The sequence below is a fragment of the Saccopteryx leptura genome, chromosome 3 (assembly GCF_036850995.1).
Source record: "Saccopteryx leptura isolate mSacLep1 chromosome 3, mSacLep1_pri_phased_curated, whole genome shotgun sequence".
NCBI classification, from domain to species: domain Eukaryota; kingdom Metazoa; phylum Chordata; class Mammalia; order Chiroptera; family Emballonuridae; genus Saccopteryx; species Saccopteryx leptura.
In genome coordinates, this window is record NC_089505.1 from 140,910,022 (window position 1) to 140,927,363 (window position 17,342).

Sequence of the window (17,342 nt, forward strand, 5' to 3'; positions counted from 1 at the left end):
GGTAATGTTCTTATAGGAAAGAAGAAATCCATTTTTTGTAACTATGTGCATTGCCCTCTTCTTGAAACATGACCTTGCTTTAAAGGCATTTTAAAACTAGGGTTCAAGGACTTGGCAATTGCCCTTAAATGCTAGAGAATTGTTAAAATATTTAATAGCTTACTGTATTTATTTTATTCCAGGCAAGGCTGCTCACATTAAGGCCTTTGGTTAAGTCACAGGAAAAGGACCAAAGTCGTTCCAAATTGGCTGGTATTGTTGATTGTTCTGCATCTATTTCTAATTCCTCTTCCTCTTCCTTCTTAACCTCTTCTACATCTTCAGGTTTTTCACCTTCTAAGAAGACTTCATATTCTTCAGGTTCTGGCTCTAAAATTAAGTAAAATAAAAAGATTATTATCTCTATACCTATAGGAGCCTGTCAAAGGCTCCAAACAGCTCTCTGTCTACCACTGCCACTACAAGTACCATAGGATCTGCTGGGTCACGTGGCCCAAGTGATAGGACACCCTGAATAGCTGTCTGGCCCTATTGAAGAATCTTTTATTGTTCTGGAGCTCCTCAAAGCTAGCAGCTTCTCAGGTCACTCAACAAATGGGTCTCAGTAGCACATCCAAATGACAAATATATCGCTTCCTAAATGCAAAGCAGTCCATAAGGCATTGTGCCTCTTTTTTTGGTTTTAAGTGGGGCTAGATGAAAATGTATCTTGATATACTCTATACCACTGGAAATGTAACTGAGATAAAAGACTCCTGAAATTTTGTGGGATTTATTTCTCACACTGACATCAAATACTTAACAATAAGTCTACTTCTTGTTCACTCGGTCCAGTCAGCATAAAGCCATCAATATATAGGCTAGTGTGATGTATTGTTGAAGAGAAAGGTTCCTGCAGACTAAATTATGACATAAAGCTAAACAGTTGATATGCCCTGCTGGTCAGAGGCAGATTAAGGTTGGTTGAGGCCCCAGGTGCAGAAGAAAATATTGAGCCCCTTAAAAAAAGAGAGACAAGGAAAATAAAAATAAATGTTAACTATATTTTTTTATATGAAACACATGCGCAGAGACATGTATGTGTTGCACTTACAGGCTTTGTTATTTACTTATTTATTTATTTATTTATTTATTACAGAGTCAGAGAGAGGGATAGATAGGGACAGACAGACAGAAACAGAGAGATGAGAAGCATCAATCATTAGTTTTTCGTTGCACATTGCGACACCTTAGTTGTTCATTGATTGCTTTCTCATATGTGCCTTGACCATGGGCCTTCAGCAGACCAAGTAACCCCTTGCTCGAGCCAGTGACCCCTTGGGTCCAAGCTGGTGAGCTTTGCTCAAACCAGATGAACCCATGCTCAAGCTGGTGACCTTGGGGTCTCGAACCTGGGTCCTTGGCATCCCAGTCCAACACTCTATCCACTGCGCCACCACCTGGTCACCATATTTTTAAATAAATAAAAAATATTATGTACTAGTAATATAAAATTGCCCATATGAAACCAAACTTGGTGTCATTAGAAAAAAATGTAAAGTTGGGGTTTTGCGGGGCCCTTCAGAAGTGGAGGCCCAGGGCAAGTGCCTGGTATACCCACCGTTAAATCCTCCTCTGCTTGTGGTAGGAAGTAAAGGAGTATTGTTGGTCTGGCAAACTGAAAGCAAATGGTTCTGGTGGTTTTTACCAATAGGTATTGTAAAATAAAAGCATTCACTGTATCAATAACTATTAACAGGTACCAAGGACTGTGCTAATTTTCTCAGGCAGCAATACCTCATCTGGAACAGCAGCTGCAATGGGAGTTACCACCTGGTTAAATTTACAATAATCGACTGTTATTCCCCAAGATCCATGTGTTTTCTATGCAAGCCAATTAGATGAATTGAATGGGGATGTGACGAGAATCAATTCTCCTACATTTTTAAAGTTTTTGATCACGGCATTAATTTCTGAAATCCCTCCAAAAATGTGGTATTGCATTGGTTTACTTTTTTTTTTTTTTTTTTTTTTTTTTTTTTGTATTTTTCTGAAGCTGGAAACGGGGAGAGACAGTCAGACAGACTCCCGCATGCGCCCGACCGGGATCCACCCGGCACGCCCACCAGGGGCGAAGCTCTGCCCACCAGGGGGCGATGCTCTGCCCCTCTGGGGGGTCGCTCTGCCGCGACCAGAGCCACTCTAGCACCTGGGGCAGAGGCCACAGAGCCATCCCCAGCACCCGGGCCATCTTTGCTCCAATGGAGCCTTGGCTGCGGGAGGGGAAGAGAGAGACAGAGAGGAAGGAGGGGGGTGGAGAAGCAAATGGGCGCTTCTCCTATGTGCCCTGGCCGGGAATCGAACCCGGGTCCCCCACACGCCAGGTCGACGCTCTACCGCTGAGCCAACCGGCCAGGGCCTGGTTTACTATTTTTATAGGTAGAGACAGTTCTAGTAGCTTCCACTTAGTCATTCTGTGTCACTCCACAGGTCAAGATCAAATGTGGAGATTTTGCCAGTTGCTAAATAGTTCTCTTTTAAGTATACAATCTGGAACAGGGAAAAAAAAAAATCAAAAGATGGGTACAGTAATCCACTGAACCCACTGGACGATGGACCTGAGCTAGAGCTCCATTGCTTACTTGAACTCTATGTCCTTACTCTATGATTAATAAACCACAGTGGTGCTTTGGATCTCCGAGAGTTAGTTTCAGTTCAGCACCAGTATCCAGTAATCCCTGAAACTCTACATGGCTGTAAATCCCTATTGGGAAAATATTAACAGTATATGTTTTGGGTAGTGTAGTTGGATTTTGTCTCAAAGGGACCCAGTCTCCCCATTATTCAAGGACTTTTGGGGTATAAATTGTCTCAAGTATAGGAATTGGTTGAGGAGCTATGACTTTGGGTGTTTCAAGTTAAGACTTCTATTCACTTGACCTAGAATCCTTCTGCCTATACAGATCAAGTAAGACTTGAGGAACAGACTGCCTATTGTGGGCTGAATTGTGTCTTTTTTAAATTATTTTTTTTATTTATTCATTTTAGAGAAGAAAGACAGAGAGAGAGAGAGAGAGAGAGAGAGAGAGAGAGAGAAGAGGAGGAAGAGCAGGAAGCATCAACTCCCATATGTGCCTTGACCAGGCAAGCCCAGGGTTTTGAACCAGCGACCTCAGCGTTCCAAGTCGACACTTGATATACTCACAGGTCAGGCTGAATTGTGTCTTCAAAAAACTAATAAATTGAATCCCTAACCCCTAGTACCTCAGAATGTAATGGTATATGGAGACAAGGGCTTTAAAGAGTGACTAAGTTGAATAAGGATATATTAGTGTGGGTCCTAATCCAATATGACTGGTATCCTTATAAAAAGAAGAAATTTAGACATACTGGAAACACAAAGGATGCACATGCACAGAGATAAAACCATTGAAAGAGGCAGCAAGAGGGTGGTCATCTGCAAATAAAGGAGAGAGGCCTCAGAGGACCAATCCTGCTGGCACCTTGATCAAGCACTTCCTGCCTCCAGAACTATGAGAAAGTAAATTTCTGTTGTTTAAACCACCCAGGTTATGGTAGCCCCAGCAAACTAATACACCACCTATTTATTTCTCTTCTAGGGGCATCAAGATCAACTTGCTAATGCCATGGATTTCTGTGAGTCTGACTATTCCAGTTACTGCTTTGTCCGTTATAGCAACCATGCTGAGCTTTTTAATGTGTGTGCTTGTGATTAAGTAAATGCTGCCACTTAATCCCTGCCTCCCCAGGATAATACAACAATTATCCTTGTTGTATTTAATGATCCCAGTTTAGTGGCAGCAGTTCCCACTGTAATTTCTGAACTACAGAGAAGAGTGACCGCAGAGCTCTTCAAAGATGTTGTGCTCTCTCTCCTCTCTCTCCTCCCCCCCCCCCACCCCCCAGTGTGTACCTGCTCAAATCTTCTTTTCCAATGTAATTCCTAAACTTCACGGGTCCTTCTTTCGCCTTCTGTAACTTGTTTCCCCAGCCTATTTCTTCTAAGGCTCATTTTTACTACCTTTGTAACTTTCTTTCCTTTGCTTATTAAATTTATTCGGTGATATTGGCTATCAGGATCATATAGGTTTCAGGTGTAACTTTCCAAGTAAACTTTCCCTTATAATTTGAAGAAAAGGGACGTTTGGGCTCCCCCTCACAAATTTATTTCTCACAATGTGGTAAAAAAGTGTGTTATCTGTACCTTCTGGAGTGGGTGATTAGGTCATCATGATAATCCATTCTAACCTTTCAACATCCTTAAGCCTTTGAATGCCTTTTTCTATAGTATACCAGGGTAGTTCTGACATTTCAACTTCATTTCGTGAAGGCCACATTTTGTTCCATTATTAGAAAACAAAAACAAACAACCTGATAGAGCCATTTGTAATCCCTTGAGCTACAATACTGAATCTAAAATTTCTGCTTAGTGTATCCATGTAAAAATTTGGCCTAATCTGACTTTATATTCTTTCTGTCATTATCCTACATCCTTAATACCCATTCCCACATAAATTTCCCAGATTTCTACCTGTTTAAATTGGAAAAATCCACTGTCAATTCTTTAAGAAGTCATGGTAACCCAAAATATGTATGTACCTAACAACTTCAAAATATTATATATAAAACAAAAACATAAATCTAAAAGGAGAAATAAACAAATACACAATTACAGCTGGAGATTTTAACACTCCTCTTTCAATAACTGATAGAACGAGTGAGTCGGTAGAAAATCAGTAAGGATACAGATAACCTGAACATCACTATCAACCAGCTTTACCTGACTGACATTTATAAACCACTCCTCCCAAAAACACCAGAATACACATTCTTCTCAAGCGCCATAACTCATTCTTTAAGATAGACCATATCACGGACTGTAAAATAACCTCATCAAATCTAAAAGAATAGAAATTATAAAAAGTATAATTTCAGGTCACAATGGAATTAAATTAGAACTATGTAACAGAAAGATAGCTACAGAATCCCAAAATATTTAGATATTAAATAACACATTTTTAAATAATATGTCAATAAAAAATGACAATAAATAATATGTCATCCCACTCTTAGGTATTGACCTAAGAAAAATGAAAGCAAATGTCCATGCAAAGACTTGTATTTAAATGTTCATACCAACTTTAAATGTAACGGCCGATAATTGTAAACAAATATCAATCAACAGGTGAAAGGATAAGCACAGTGAAATATATTCACACTAGTCAGTAATAAAAGAAATGAACTATCAATACATGCAACAACATGAGTAAATCTAAAAGTAATTTTGCTGAGTGAAAAGAAACTAGGTAAAAGAGTGCATAATGTCTAATTACATTTATATATAATTCTAGAAAATGCAAACTAATCCACATAGTGATATAAATCAAATCAGTGGTTTCTTAAGGATGGGGAGGAACAAGGAGGAACGAGAAGGAAGAATTTATAAAGAATTGAAAAAATATTTGAGGGTGATGAATACATGCATTATCATTATATATATATATATATATATATATATATATATCTGTACAATTCATTGACTGTGGTGATATGTCAAAGCTTATTAAATTGTATACTTTAAATATGTGCTGTTTATTGTATGTCACTTATACTTCAATAAAGCAGATGAAAATAAGCATGGTATATTATTCTTTAAATGAGTCCAAGATAATGTAAGTGCCACAGCACTTTTTTAATTGTGAGAAAATTTACATTTATTAATATGCATAGATTTTAGCTGTTCAATTTGATGAAATTTGATAAACGTACACACCGATGTAACCACCTCCCCAATCAAAATAGAGAACATATCTATCAACCAAAAAGGTTTCCTTGTGCGACTTTCCAGTCAAACCCTACCTACCCACCCAAAGGCAGGCACTGGTTTGATTTCTATCACTTCAGACTAGTTTTGTCTGTGATAGCCTATCGTATAAATGGGCTTGTTAGTATGTATTCTTTTCATCTGGCTTCTTTTACTCGACAGCCCATCAAAGTTATTATGTATATGAATAGTTCATTTTTATTGCAAGTAGTCTTCCTCATTTGTTTATGCATTCACCTGATAATGGACATCTAGTCTGTTTCCAGCTTTTGGCTATTATGAATAAAGCTGCTATGTGCATGTATTTTTGTGTGGATATATTTTCTTTCTTTTGGGCAAATACCCAGAAACAAGATTTTTGTGCCATTGAATGGATTTACATTTAATATTTTAAAAAATTTCCCAGAAGACTTCTAACAGGGTTGTACAATTTATACTCTCACAGCAAATTATAAAAAGACCCAGTTGCTCCATATTTTTGCTAATACCTATATTGTCATCTTTCTAATTTTAGCCATTCATTGGTGTACGGTGGCATTTTATTATGGTTTTAACTTGCATTTCTTTAATGACTAATTATGTTTAGTACCTTTTTAGGTATCTACAGTGTATCCGTAAAGTCATGGTGCACTTTTGACCAGTCACAGGAAAGCAACAAAAGACAATAGAAATGTGAAATCTGCACCAAATAAAAGGAAAACTCTCCCAGTTTCATAGCTATTCAGTGCAGTTCGATGTGGGCTCATGACAGATTTTTTTAGGGCTCCTTAGGTAGCTATCCCATATAGCCTCTATAGACTCGTCACTGACTGATGGCCTACCAGAACGGGGTTTCTCTACGGAACTGCTGGTTTCCTTCAACTGCTTATCCCACTGAGTAATGTTATTCCTATGTGGTGGCGCTTCATTATAAACGCGCTGATATTCACGTTACACTTTAATCACAGATTTGAATTCAGCAAGCCACAGAATACACTGAACTTTCCTCTGTACTGTCCACATCTCAACTGGCATGGCCGTGGGCTGCTCCGCTGTATACACGGTGTTACATCATCATCTGCGTATGCACACATGCTGCCACATCATCCTGCAGAAACTGGGAGGGTTTTCCTTTTATTTGGTGCAGATTTCACATTTCTATCGTCTTTTGCTGCTTTCCTGTGACCGGTCAAAAGTGCACCATGACTTTATGGACACACTGTATTTGGGTGAAGTTTCTGTTCAAACCTTTTACTTATTTTTATTAAATTGTTTATTTTCTTTTTATTAAGCTGTGTCATTTACATATTCCAAATTTAAATCTTTGGTCAGAAGAATGTGTTGTAAACATATTTTTCTACTCTGTTGCTTACATATTTTTTCTTCAACAGTGTTACTCAAAGGGAAGACATTTAAATTATCTCAAAAATCTTACCAATTCTTTTTATGTCTTGAAATTTGGGTTATTAAATAATCTTTTCTTTCTTTTTTATAATTGAATTTATTGGGGTGATGTTGATTTGCAAAACCATACAGGTTTCAAGTGCACAACTCAATAAAACATCATCTGCACACTGCATCATGTACCCAGCACCCCAAGCAAATTCTCTTTCCATTCCCATAGGTCTCCTCCACCTACCCCAACCTCCCTTTCCTGTTACACTGTTGTCTCTGTCTATGTGTTTTCTACATATATATATATTTTTTGCTTAATTCCTTCATTTTCTTTTATCCAACTCCCAAACCTGCTCCCCTCTATAACTGTCAGTCTGTTCCATGTGTCCATGCCTCTGTTTCTATTTTGTTCATCAGTTTACTTTGTTCATTAAATTCCACATATAAGTGAGCTCATATGTTATTTATCTTTCTCTGACTGACTTAGTTCACTTAGCGTAATGATCTCCAGGTCCATACATGCTGTCTGTCACAAATGTGAATTTCCTTACTTTTTTTACAGTTAAGTAGTATACCATTGTGTAAACTTACCAAAGCTTTTTTTATCCACTCATCTACTGTTGGGCACTTGGGCTGTTTACAAATCTTGGTTATTGTAAATAATGCTGCAATGGATATAAGGGTGCATATATTTTACTGAAATAGTGTTTTGGGTTTCCTCGTATATATTCCTAGAAGTGGGATTGCTTGTGTTGGGCAGATAAAATGTATTATGCTCACTTTGTTAAAGATTACGCTGCCCACGAGGAGGCCGTCGCCCAGGTGATATTAATGTGTGTTGGGGTGGGCTAAAGGCAGGCAGAATCCTTGTAGCCTGGGGCTTGGTTTTGGGATTAAGCCTTTCCTACCCTTTATGATGTGGGCGGTACAATCCAAACATGCCTCAGAGAAGTGACTTTGTAGTAGAGACTTCCCTATTTTGTATATTGGATTAAAGGTTGTGACGCTACACTATAAAATAGGGGTAGAACGGGATCTTGCGCTCTTGGTTCCTGGGATGATTAGCATGAGAGAGTAGAGCCAGCAGCGGAAGGAGGCCACGTGGAGGAGGCCAGGAGAAGCAGCCAAGATGGCGGAGTGCTGAGTGAGATGCCAGTTTGTGTAGAGTTTGTATCTGGGATAAGGAAGGAGATGGGGAACTGAGGAGAATAAGGCTGGTGAGCTAGAAACCTTTGATTCTAGGAAACTCGGATAAGTCAGTGGCTTTGTGAGCACTGAATGTGATTGGGTTTTGGAGCCCAGTGTGTGTTTTTACTTGCCCGCCGGGTGCAAGCTAGAATTAAAGACTATGGCCCACCAGTTTGTGGCTCCGTTGTTTCTTTACCGACTGTCCGAATCCAATGCGAACCTGCATAGGCCAGAAGGCTGCTGTGATAGTGACCCTGGCCGTGGCTCCTGGATTTACAGCTTGGTTAAAAGGCAATTTCATTTTTTAATTTTATGAGGAAACTCCATACTGTTTTCCACAGTGGTTGCACCAGTCTACATTCCCACCAATAGTGAATGAGGGTTCTCTTTTCTCCACATCCTTGTCAGCACTTGTTTGTTGACTTATTGATGATAGCCATTCTGAAAGGCATGAGGTGATAAAAATCTCACTGTTGTTTTTATCTGTATCTGTCTAATTAGTGACAACCATTTTTCATGTCTTTTGGCCATTTGTATGTCTTCTTTGGAGAAGTTTTTTTCAGGATCTTAGCCCATTTGTTATTTTAGTTTTTTAATTTTATTTTTTAATTGAATTTATTGGTGTTGGGCAAACAAGTGTGAAACAAGGGAGTAAGGTTTGCTCACTTGTATTTTGCACTGGCGCCGGGCAGAGCCATGTGTGTGTGGTCTATGGAAGGCTGCGGGTGCTTTCCCTCAGGGCGGCAGATTGCAAATTGCAGATTACCTGCCTCCATGGGGAGGAGCAATTGTTTGCTGTTATTTGCCGGAGAAGGGGTATTTCCTACCTGGCCTGTTTTGCTGGTGGAGGCCTGTGAGTCTGGGGAGTCCAGAGATAGGGTCCAGTGAGTCTGGAGAGTGAGTCCGGGGAGTCTGGAGAGGAGGTCGGGGCTTGGGAACCCTGAGAGAGAGGGAAGTGGTTTTCCCTGTTTGCTAGTCCATCTGCCATTGCAAGACTCGACTAAATGAAATGGTCCACCATTTTCTGGCTCCACGGTTCCTTTACCATCTGCCAGAATCCTATATGAACCTGCATAGTCATGGCCACGGGCCTTACATCTGGGATAACAACAGTTAATAAAATTATATAGGTTTCAGTGTACAATTCTATAGTACACCTACATATATTGTATTGTGTGTTCACCACCTAAAATCAAGTCTCCTTCCATCAGTATTTATCCCAACTTTGTCCTACTCTCTCCTACTTCTCCCCCACCACCTTTCTCTCGTGATCACCATACCATTGTCTGTGTCTGTGAGATTTTGTTATTTTGTTTTTTGTTTAATGCCTTCAATTTTCCCACTTTTTAATTGGGTTGTTTGTCTTTTAGGTGTTCAGTTGTATAAGTGCCTTATATATTTTGGAAATTAGCCCCTTATCAGATGTATTACTGGCAAATATGTTCTCCCAGTCAGTGTGTTCCCTTTACATTTTGTTCATGGTTCCTTTTGCTGTGAAAAATCTTTTTAGTTTGATATAGTCCCATTTGTTTATATTTTCCTTAGTTTCTCTTGCCTGAGGAGATAAATTGACAAAAATATTGCTATGAGAGATGTCTAAAATTTTACTGCCTATGTTTTCTTCTAAGATATTTATGGTATCTCGATTTACATTTAAGTCTTTAATCCCTTGTGAGTTTATTCTGGTATATGGTATATATTGGTAATCTGGTTTCATTTTTTGCATGTACCTGTCCAATTTTCCCAACACTAGTTATTGAAGAGACTGTGTGTACCCCATTGAGGGTCTTGCTTCTTCTGTCAAATATTAGTTGATCATAAAGACATGGGTTTATTTCTGTGCTCTCAATTCTCTTCTACTGATCTATATGCCTGTTCTGTGCCAATAACAGACTGTTTTGATTACTGTGGGTTTGTGGTATAGTTTGATATCAGATAGAGTGATAACTCAACTCTTCTTTCTCGAGATTTTTGAGGCTATTCAGGGTCTTTTGTGGTTCCATATATATTTTTGGAATATTTGTTCTCTGTCAAATAATATGCCCTTGGTATTTTAATAAGAATTGTGTTGAGCCCTGGCCAGTTGGCTCAGCGGTAGAGCTTTGGCCTAGCGTGCGGAGGACCCGTGTTCGATTCCCAGCCAGGGCACACAGGAGAAGCGCCCATTTGCTTCTCCACCCCTCCGCTGCGCCTTCCTCTCTGTCTCTCTCTTCCCCTCCCGCAGCCAAGGCTCCATTGGAGCAAAGATGGCCCGGGCGCTGGGGATGGCTCTGGTCGCAACATGGCGACGCCCAGGATGGGCAGAGCATCGCCCCCTGGTGGGCAGAGCATCGCCCCATGGTGGGCGTGCCGGGTGGATCCCGGTTGGGCGCATGCGGGAGTCTGTCTGACTGTCTCTCCCTGTTTCCAGCTTCAGAAAAATGCAAAAAAAAAAAAAAAAAAAAAAAAGAATTGTGTTGAATTGGTAGATTTCTTTCGGTAGTATGGACATTTTAAAGATGTTAATTTTTTCTACCCACAAACACCGTTTATGCTTCACATACTTGTAGCTTCAATTTCTTCCTTCAGTATCATATAATTTTTGAGTACAGGTCGTTTACATCCTTGGTTAAATTTATGCGTACGTATCATTTTTTTGTTGTTGCTATAGTAATTGACTTTTTTTTCCCTTAATTCCTCTTTCTGATAGTTTATTATTGGTGTATAGAAATGTCACTTATTTCTGAATATTAATTTTGTATCTTAAGACTTTACCAAATTCATTTATGAGATCTAATAGTTTTTTGGTGAAATCTTTAGGATTTTCTATGTATAATATCATGTCATCTGTGAATGACAGTTTTACTTCTTCCTTTCCAATTTGGATGCTTTTTAGTTCTTCTTCTCTGGTCACTGTGGCTTATGTTGAGAAAGAGTAGTAAGAGTGGACATCCCTTTCTTGTTCCTGATCCTAAAGGAAATGCTTTTAGTTTTTGGACATTGGCTGTGAGTTTATCATATATGGCCTTTATTATGTTGAGGTATGATCCCTCTATTCCTACTTTGCTGAGAGTTTTTATAATATATACATGCTGGATTTTATCAAATGGCCTCTTTTTGCATCTATGGATATATCATGTGTCATATTTATTCATTTGCAAATATTGTACAAACCTTGCCTCCCTGAAATAAATACCACGTGACCATGGTATATGATTTTTTTTTTTTTTTCTGAAGCTGGAAACAGGGAGAGACAGTCAGACAGACTCCCGCATGCGCCCAACCGGGATCCACCCAGCACGCCCACCATGGGGCGACGCTCTGCCCACCAGGGGGCGATATTCTGCCCATCCTGGGCGTCGCCATGTTGTGACCAGAGCCACTCTAGCACCTGAGGCAGAGGCCACAGAGCCATCCCCAGCGCCCGGGCCATCTTTGCTCCAATGGAGCCTTGGCTGCGGGAGGGGAAGAGAGAGACAGAGAGGAAAGCGCAGCGGAGGGGTGGAGAAGCAAATGGGCGCTTCTCCTGTGTGCCCTGGCCGGGAATTGAACCCGGGTCCTCCGCATGCTAGGCCGACGCTCTACCGCTGAGCCAACCGGCCAGGGCGGTATATGATCTTTTTAATTGTATTGTTTGATCTAGTTTGCTAATACTTTACTGAGAACTTTAGCATCTAAGTTCATCAAGGATATTAGCTCATACTTTTCTTTCTTTGTAGTGTTTTATCTGGTTATGTAATTAAGATAATGCTGACCTCGTAAAATGAGCTTGGGAGTATTTTCTCCTCTTGAACTTTTTGGAATATTTTGAGAAGAATAGATACTAGTTTTTGTTTGAATGTTGGTAAAATTTCACCCGTGAAGCCATCTGGTCCAAGACTTTGGTTTGTTGGGAGTTTTTTAATTACTGCTTTGACTTCAATAGTTGTAATCAGTCTGTTCAGATTTTCTAATTTTTTTCTGACTCCGTTTTGAAGAATTTTATGTTTCTAGAAATTTATCCATTTCACTCAGACTGTCCAATTTGTTGGCATACAGTTATTCATAGTATTTTCTTATAATCCTTTGTATTTCTGTGGTGTCAGTTGTTACTACTCTTACGTTTCTGATTTTATAAGGTCTACCAGAAAGTTCTGTCCGTTTTTGGAATAAAACAAAATACAAATTTTTCTTACCGTCAATAAACTTTATTAAATAATATAATTGCCATTATTATTAATGATTTCTTGCCAGCGTGAGGGCAAATTGTATATCCCATTTTTGAAAAATGTTTTATCTTTTGATGCGAAAAATTGAACCAGTGCTTGTTTGATATCTTCTTCATTTTTTAATTTTTTGCCCTTCAAAAAATTTTGTAAGGACAAAAACAAGTGATAGTCAGAGGGTGCTAAGTCCGGGGAATATGGTGGATGCGACAGACAAGCTTCTGTAGCATTTCTTCCTTGTTGAAATTAGTAAAAATTACAGTGGCGTAAATGAACTTTATCAGTAGCCATGGGTACACTATGGCTTCACACATAAGACTAACGTGAATCAACTTTGTTTTAGTTAATTTGCTACGTCAGTATGTATACATTAAGTGATAAAAATAGATGGCCCTGGCCGGTTGGCTCAGCAGTAGAGCGTCGGCCTGGCGTGCGGGGGACCCGGGTTCGATTCCCGGCCAGGGCACATAGGAGAAGCGCCCATTTGCTTCTCCACCCCCCCTTCCTCTCTATCTCTCTCTTCCCCTCCCGCAGCCAAGGCTCCATTGGAGCAAAGATGGCCCGGGTGCTGGGGATGGCTCCTTGGCCTCTGCCCCAGGCGCTAGAGTGGCTCTGGTCTCGGCACAGCGACGCCCTGGAGGGGTAGAGCATCGCCCCCTGGTGGGCAGAGCTTCGCCCCTGGTGGGCGTGCCGGGTGGATCCCGGTTGGGGTCGGGCGCATGTGGGAGTCTGTCTGTCTATCCCTGTTTCCAGCTTCAGGAAAAAAAAAAAATAGAGAGGCACACATGCGCCAAATAAACGTGCTTACGTGTAGAAACTTGTTGTGATAGAAATGGACAGAACTTCCCAGTAGCCCTTATATTTATTTGGGTCCTCTCTTTTTCCTGATGAGTCTAGTTAAAGGGTTTTCGACCTTATCTTTTCAAAGAACAATCTCTTGGTTTCACTGATCTTTTGTATTTTTTTTAGTCTCAATCTCCTTTATTTTGGCTCTAATCCTTATTATTTTTTTTCCTTTAACTTTTGGCTTTGTTTGTTGTTCATTTTCTAGTTCTTTTAGGTGTAAGGTTAGATTGTTTATTTGAGAATTTTCTTGCTTCTTGAGGTATACCTGTAATGCTATGAACTTCCATCTCAGAACTGCTTTCACTGTATCCCATAGATTTGGGGTTGTTGTATGTTCATTTTCATTTGTTTTCAGGTAAATTTTTATTTCTTACTTGATCATAGTTAACCCGTTCATTTTTTTAATAACATGTTATTTAGCCTGCATGTGTTTAAATGTTTTTTCAGTTTTTTAATTGTAAGGACTTTTAGTTTCATACCATTATGGTCAAAGAAGATGTTTGATATTATTTTAACCTTCTTGAATTTATTAAGACTTATTTTGTGTTCTAACGTGATCTATCTTTGAGAGTGTTCCATGTGCACTTGTGAGAAATATATATCTGCTACTTTGGGATGAATTGTTCTGTAAATATAAATTAAATCCATCTGAGCCAGTGTGTTGTTTAAGGTTACTGTTGCCTTGTTGATATTTTCGTCTTGTACAATTATCTATTGATGTCAGAGGGATGTTAGAAGTTCACCAAGATATTTCTTTATATATTTATGTGCTCCTATATTGGGTACATATATGTTTATAAGGTTTATAGCCATTTGTTGAATTGATCCCTTTAGTTATTATGTAGTGACCTTCTTTGTCTCTTGTTATATACTTTGTTGTTGTTGTTTTTAACAGAGACAGAGAGAGTCAGAGAGAGGGATAGATAGGGACAGACAGGAACAGAGAGATGAGAAGCATCAATCATCAGTTTTTCATAGCGACACCTTAGTTGTTCATTGATTGCTTTCTCCTATGTGCCTTGACCGTGGGCCCCTTCAGCAGACCGAGTAATCCCTTGCTCGAGCCAGCAACCTTGAGTCCAAGCTGGTGAGCTTTTTTTTTTTTTTTTTTTTTTTTTCTGAAGCTAGAAAAGGGGAGAGACAATCAGACAGACTCCCCCATGCACCCGACTGGGATCCACCCGGCACGCCCACCAGGGGGTGATGCTCTGCCCACCAGGGGGTGACGCTCTGCCCACCAGGGGGCGATGCTCTGCCCCTCCGGGGCGTTGTTCTGCCCCGACCAGAGCCACTCCAGTGCCTGGGGCTGGGGCCAAGGAGCCATCCCCAGCGCCTGGATCATCTTTGCTCCAATGGAGCCTTGGCTGCAGGAGGGGAAGAGAGAGACAGAGAGGAAGGAGAGGAGGAGGGGTGGAGAAGCAGATGGGCGCTTCTCCTGTGTGCCCTGGCCGGGAATCCAAGCTGGTGAGCTTTTGCTCAAACCAGATGAGCCTGTGCTCAAGCTTGGGACCTCAGGGTCTCGAACCTGGGTCCTCCGCATCCCACTCCAACGCTCTACTCACTGCACCACCACCTGGTCAGGCCTGTACTTTGTTTTAAAGTCTATTTTGTCTAATATAAATATTGCTATCCCACCTTTTTTGTTTGTGTAGATCCTAATATTTTCTCTTATTTTCCACCAACCTGAAAAACTTCCTTTAACATATCTTTCAGTGCTGGTCGTCTGGCAACAAATTCTCTCAGCTTTTGTTTGTCTGAATATGTTTTTATTTCACCTTGATTTTTGAAGAATATTTTCTTCAGGTATATAATATTTTTAGCATAGTAAAATTGTAATTGGATTGCCTTCTGGCTTCTAATAAAAAATAAGAGATTATTTGTTCTCTTCCCTGAATGTAATGCCTTTTTTTCTGGCAACTTCTAACATTTTTGACATATTATCTTGTGCCTCAATGTGGTTTTCATGGTGTTTATCTTGATTTGGTTTCATAACCAAATGTAATGGTTGGTTTAAAGATTTTTCAAGTGTGAAAAATTTCCAATTACTCTTTCTTCAAATATATTTCTGCTCCTCCTCCTCTCTTTTCTACTATGAGTTCAATTGCATGATTGGTCTTGAGACACAGGTCACTGAGGCTCTAATTTTTAGTATTTTTTCTCTTTGTACTTCAGTTTGAAATGTTCCTATTGCTTTGCCTTTATGTCAACTGATCTGCATTCTTAAAATTCTTAAACCCATTTAGTGAATTTTTTATTTCAAGTATATGTTTTTCAGATCTAGAAGCTTCATTTGGTTATACATGTAACTTTTGTTACTTTTTTAGTCTTATTTTTCTTTAAATACTTAAGCATATTTTAATGTGGTTCTCTTTAACAGACTATTTTTAGAGCAGACTTTTAAGTTCACAGCAACATTAAACTCAAAGTACAGAAATTCTGATATACTCAAACACAGATATACAATATATGTACAGTTCCCCAAAATCAACATCCTAAACCAGTGGTACCTTTATTACAATCAATAAACATACATTGATAATTAATTATCACTGAAAGTCCATAATTTACATTGGGGTTCACTCTTGGTGTATGGATTTGAACAATGGTACAACAATATGTACCTACCATTATAGAATCATACAAAACAGATAACTGTTTTAAAAATCTGATGTGCTCAGCCTAGTTATTCTTCCCACCCCTCTAAACACTGGCAAGCACTGATCTTTTTACTATCTCCACACTTTTTCTATTTCCAGAATGTCATACAGTTGTAGTCATTCAGTATGCAGTCTCTTTGGGTTAGCTTCTTTCACTTAGTAATATGCATACTAGTTTTCTCCATGTCTGTTCATGGCTTGATAATGCATCTCTTTTTAGTGCTGAATAATATTCCATTGTCTGGATAGGCCACAATTTATTCATACACCTACTGAAAAACAGGTTGGTTGCTTCAAAGTTTTGGCACTTATAAATAAAGCTGTTATAAACGTTTGCATGCAGGTTTTTGTGTAATATAAGTACTCAACTCCTTTAGATAAATTCCAAAGTGTGCTTTAATGGACCAGATGGTAACAGTACATTTGGTTTTGTAAGAAACTGCCAAATTATCTTCCTTGTGCATTCTCAACAGCATTGAATGAGAGTTCTTATTGCCCCATAATTTTGGCAGCATTTATTTGATGGAGTATTTTGGATTTTGATCTTTCTAATTGGTGTGTAATGGTATTTCATTTTATCTTGCATTTCTCTAATAACACATAACGTTGAGCAATATTTTTTTATGTGAAAGAAGGAGAGATAGAGAGAGACTCCCACATACACTCTAGCTAGGCTCCACCTGATAATCCATCCATCTTGGGCTGACGCTCAGACCACCTGAGCTATCCTCAGCACCAGGGGCTGACGCTCAAACCAATCAAGCCACTGGCTGCAAAAGGGGAAGAGAGAGAGAAGGAGGCATGGGAAGGGAAGAGAAGATGATGGTTGCTTTTCATGTGTGCCCTGACTGAAGACTGAACCTGGGACGTCTACATGCCGGGCCAACGCTCTATCCACTGAGCAAACTGGCCAGGGCTGATATCTTTCTTATACGTTTGTCATCTATATATTTCTTTGTGAAGTGTGTTTGTTAAGGTATTTTAAGAGAGTTTGGATATTTTGGATGACTCCTTTATCAAATATATTGCTTAACAAAAATTAAGGGATATTTCAAAATGAATATGAAGCGATAAATGTCTTCTGCAAATATTCTCCAGTTTCTGATTGACTTATCATTCGCTTGAAAATGTCTTTCACAGAGCTTTTTTTTTTTTTTTTTACTTTAATGAAGTATCAGTTATCAATTATTTATTTCAATGGATCATGCTTTTGGTTTTAAATTTTTTAAAAAAGTCATCACCATTCTCAAGGTAAAGTTATAGTATTAA

The 17,342-nt window shown here is 39.3% G+C and overlaps 1 protein-coding gene across 1 annotated transcript in view; it reads right to left on the reverse strand.

The window, feature by feature from the left end:
• Nucleotides 1–17,342, reverse strand: part of DNAI4 (dynein axonemal intermediate chain 4) — a 155,667-nt gene that overhangs the window by 57,245 nt on the left and 81,080 nt on the right. The window contains exon 9 of the mRNA XM_066376523.1: nucleotides 164–369. Within this exon, the coding sequence (XP_066232620.1) occupies nucleotides 164–369 (206 nt within the window). The remainder of the gene's footprint in view (nucleotides 1–163; nucleotides 370–17,342) is intronic.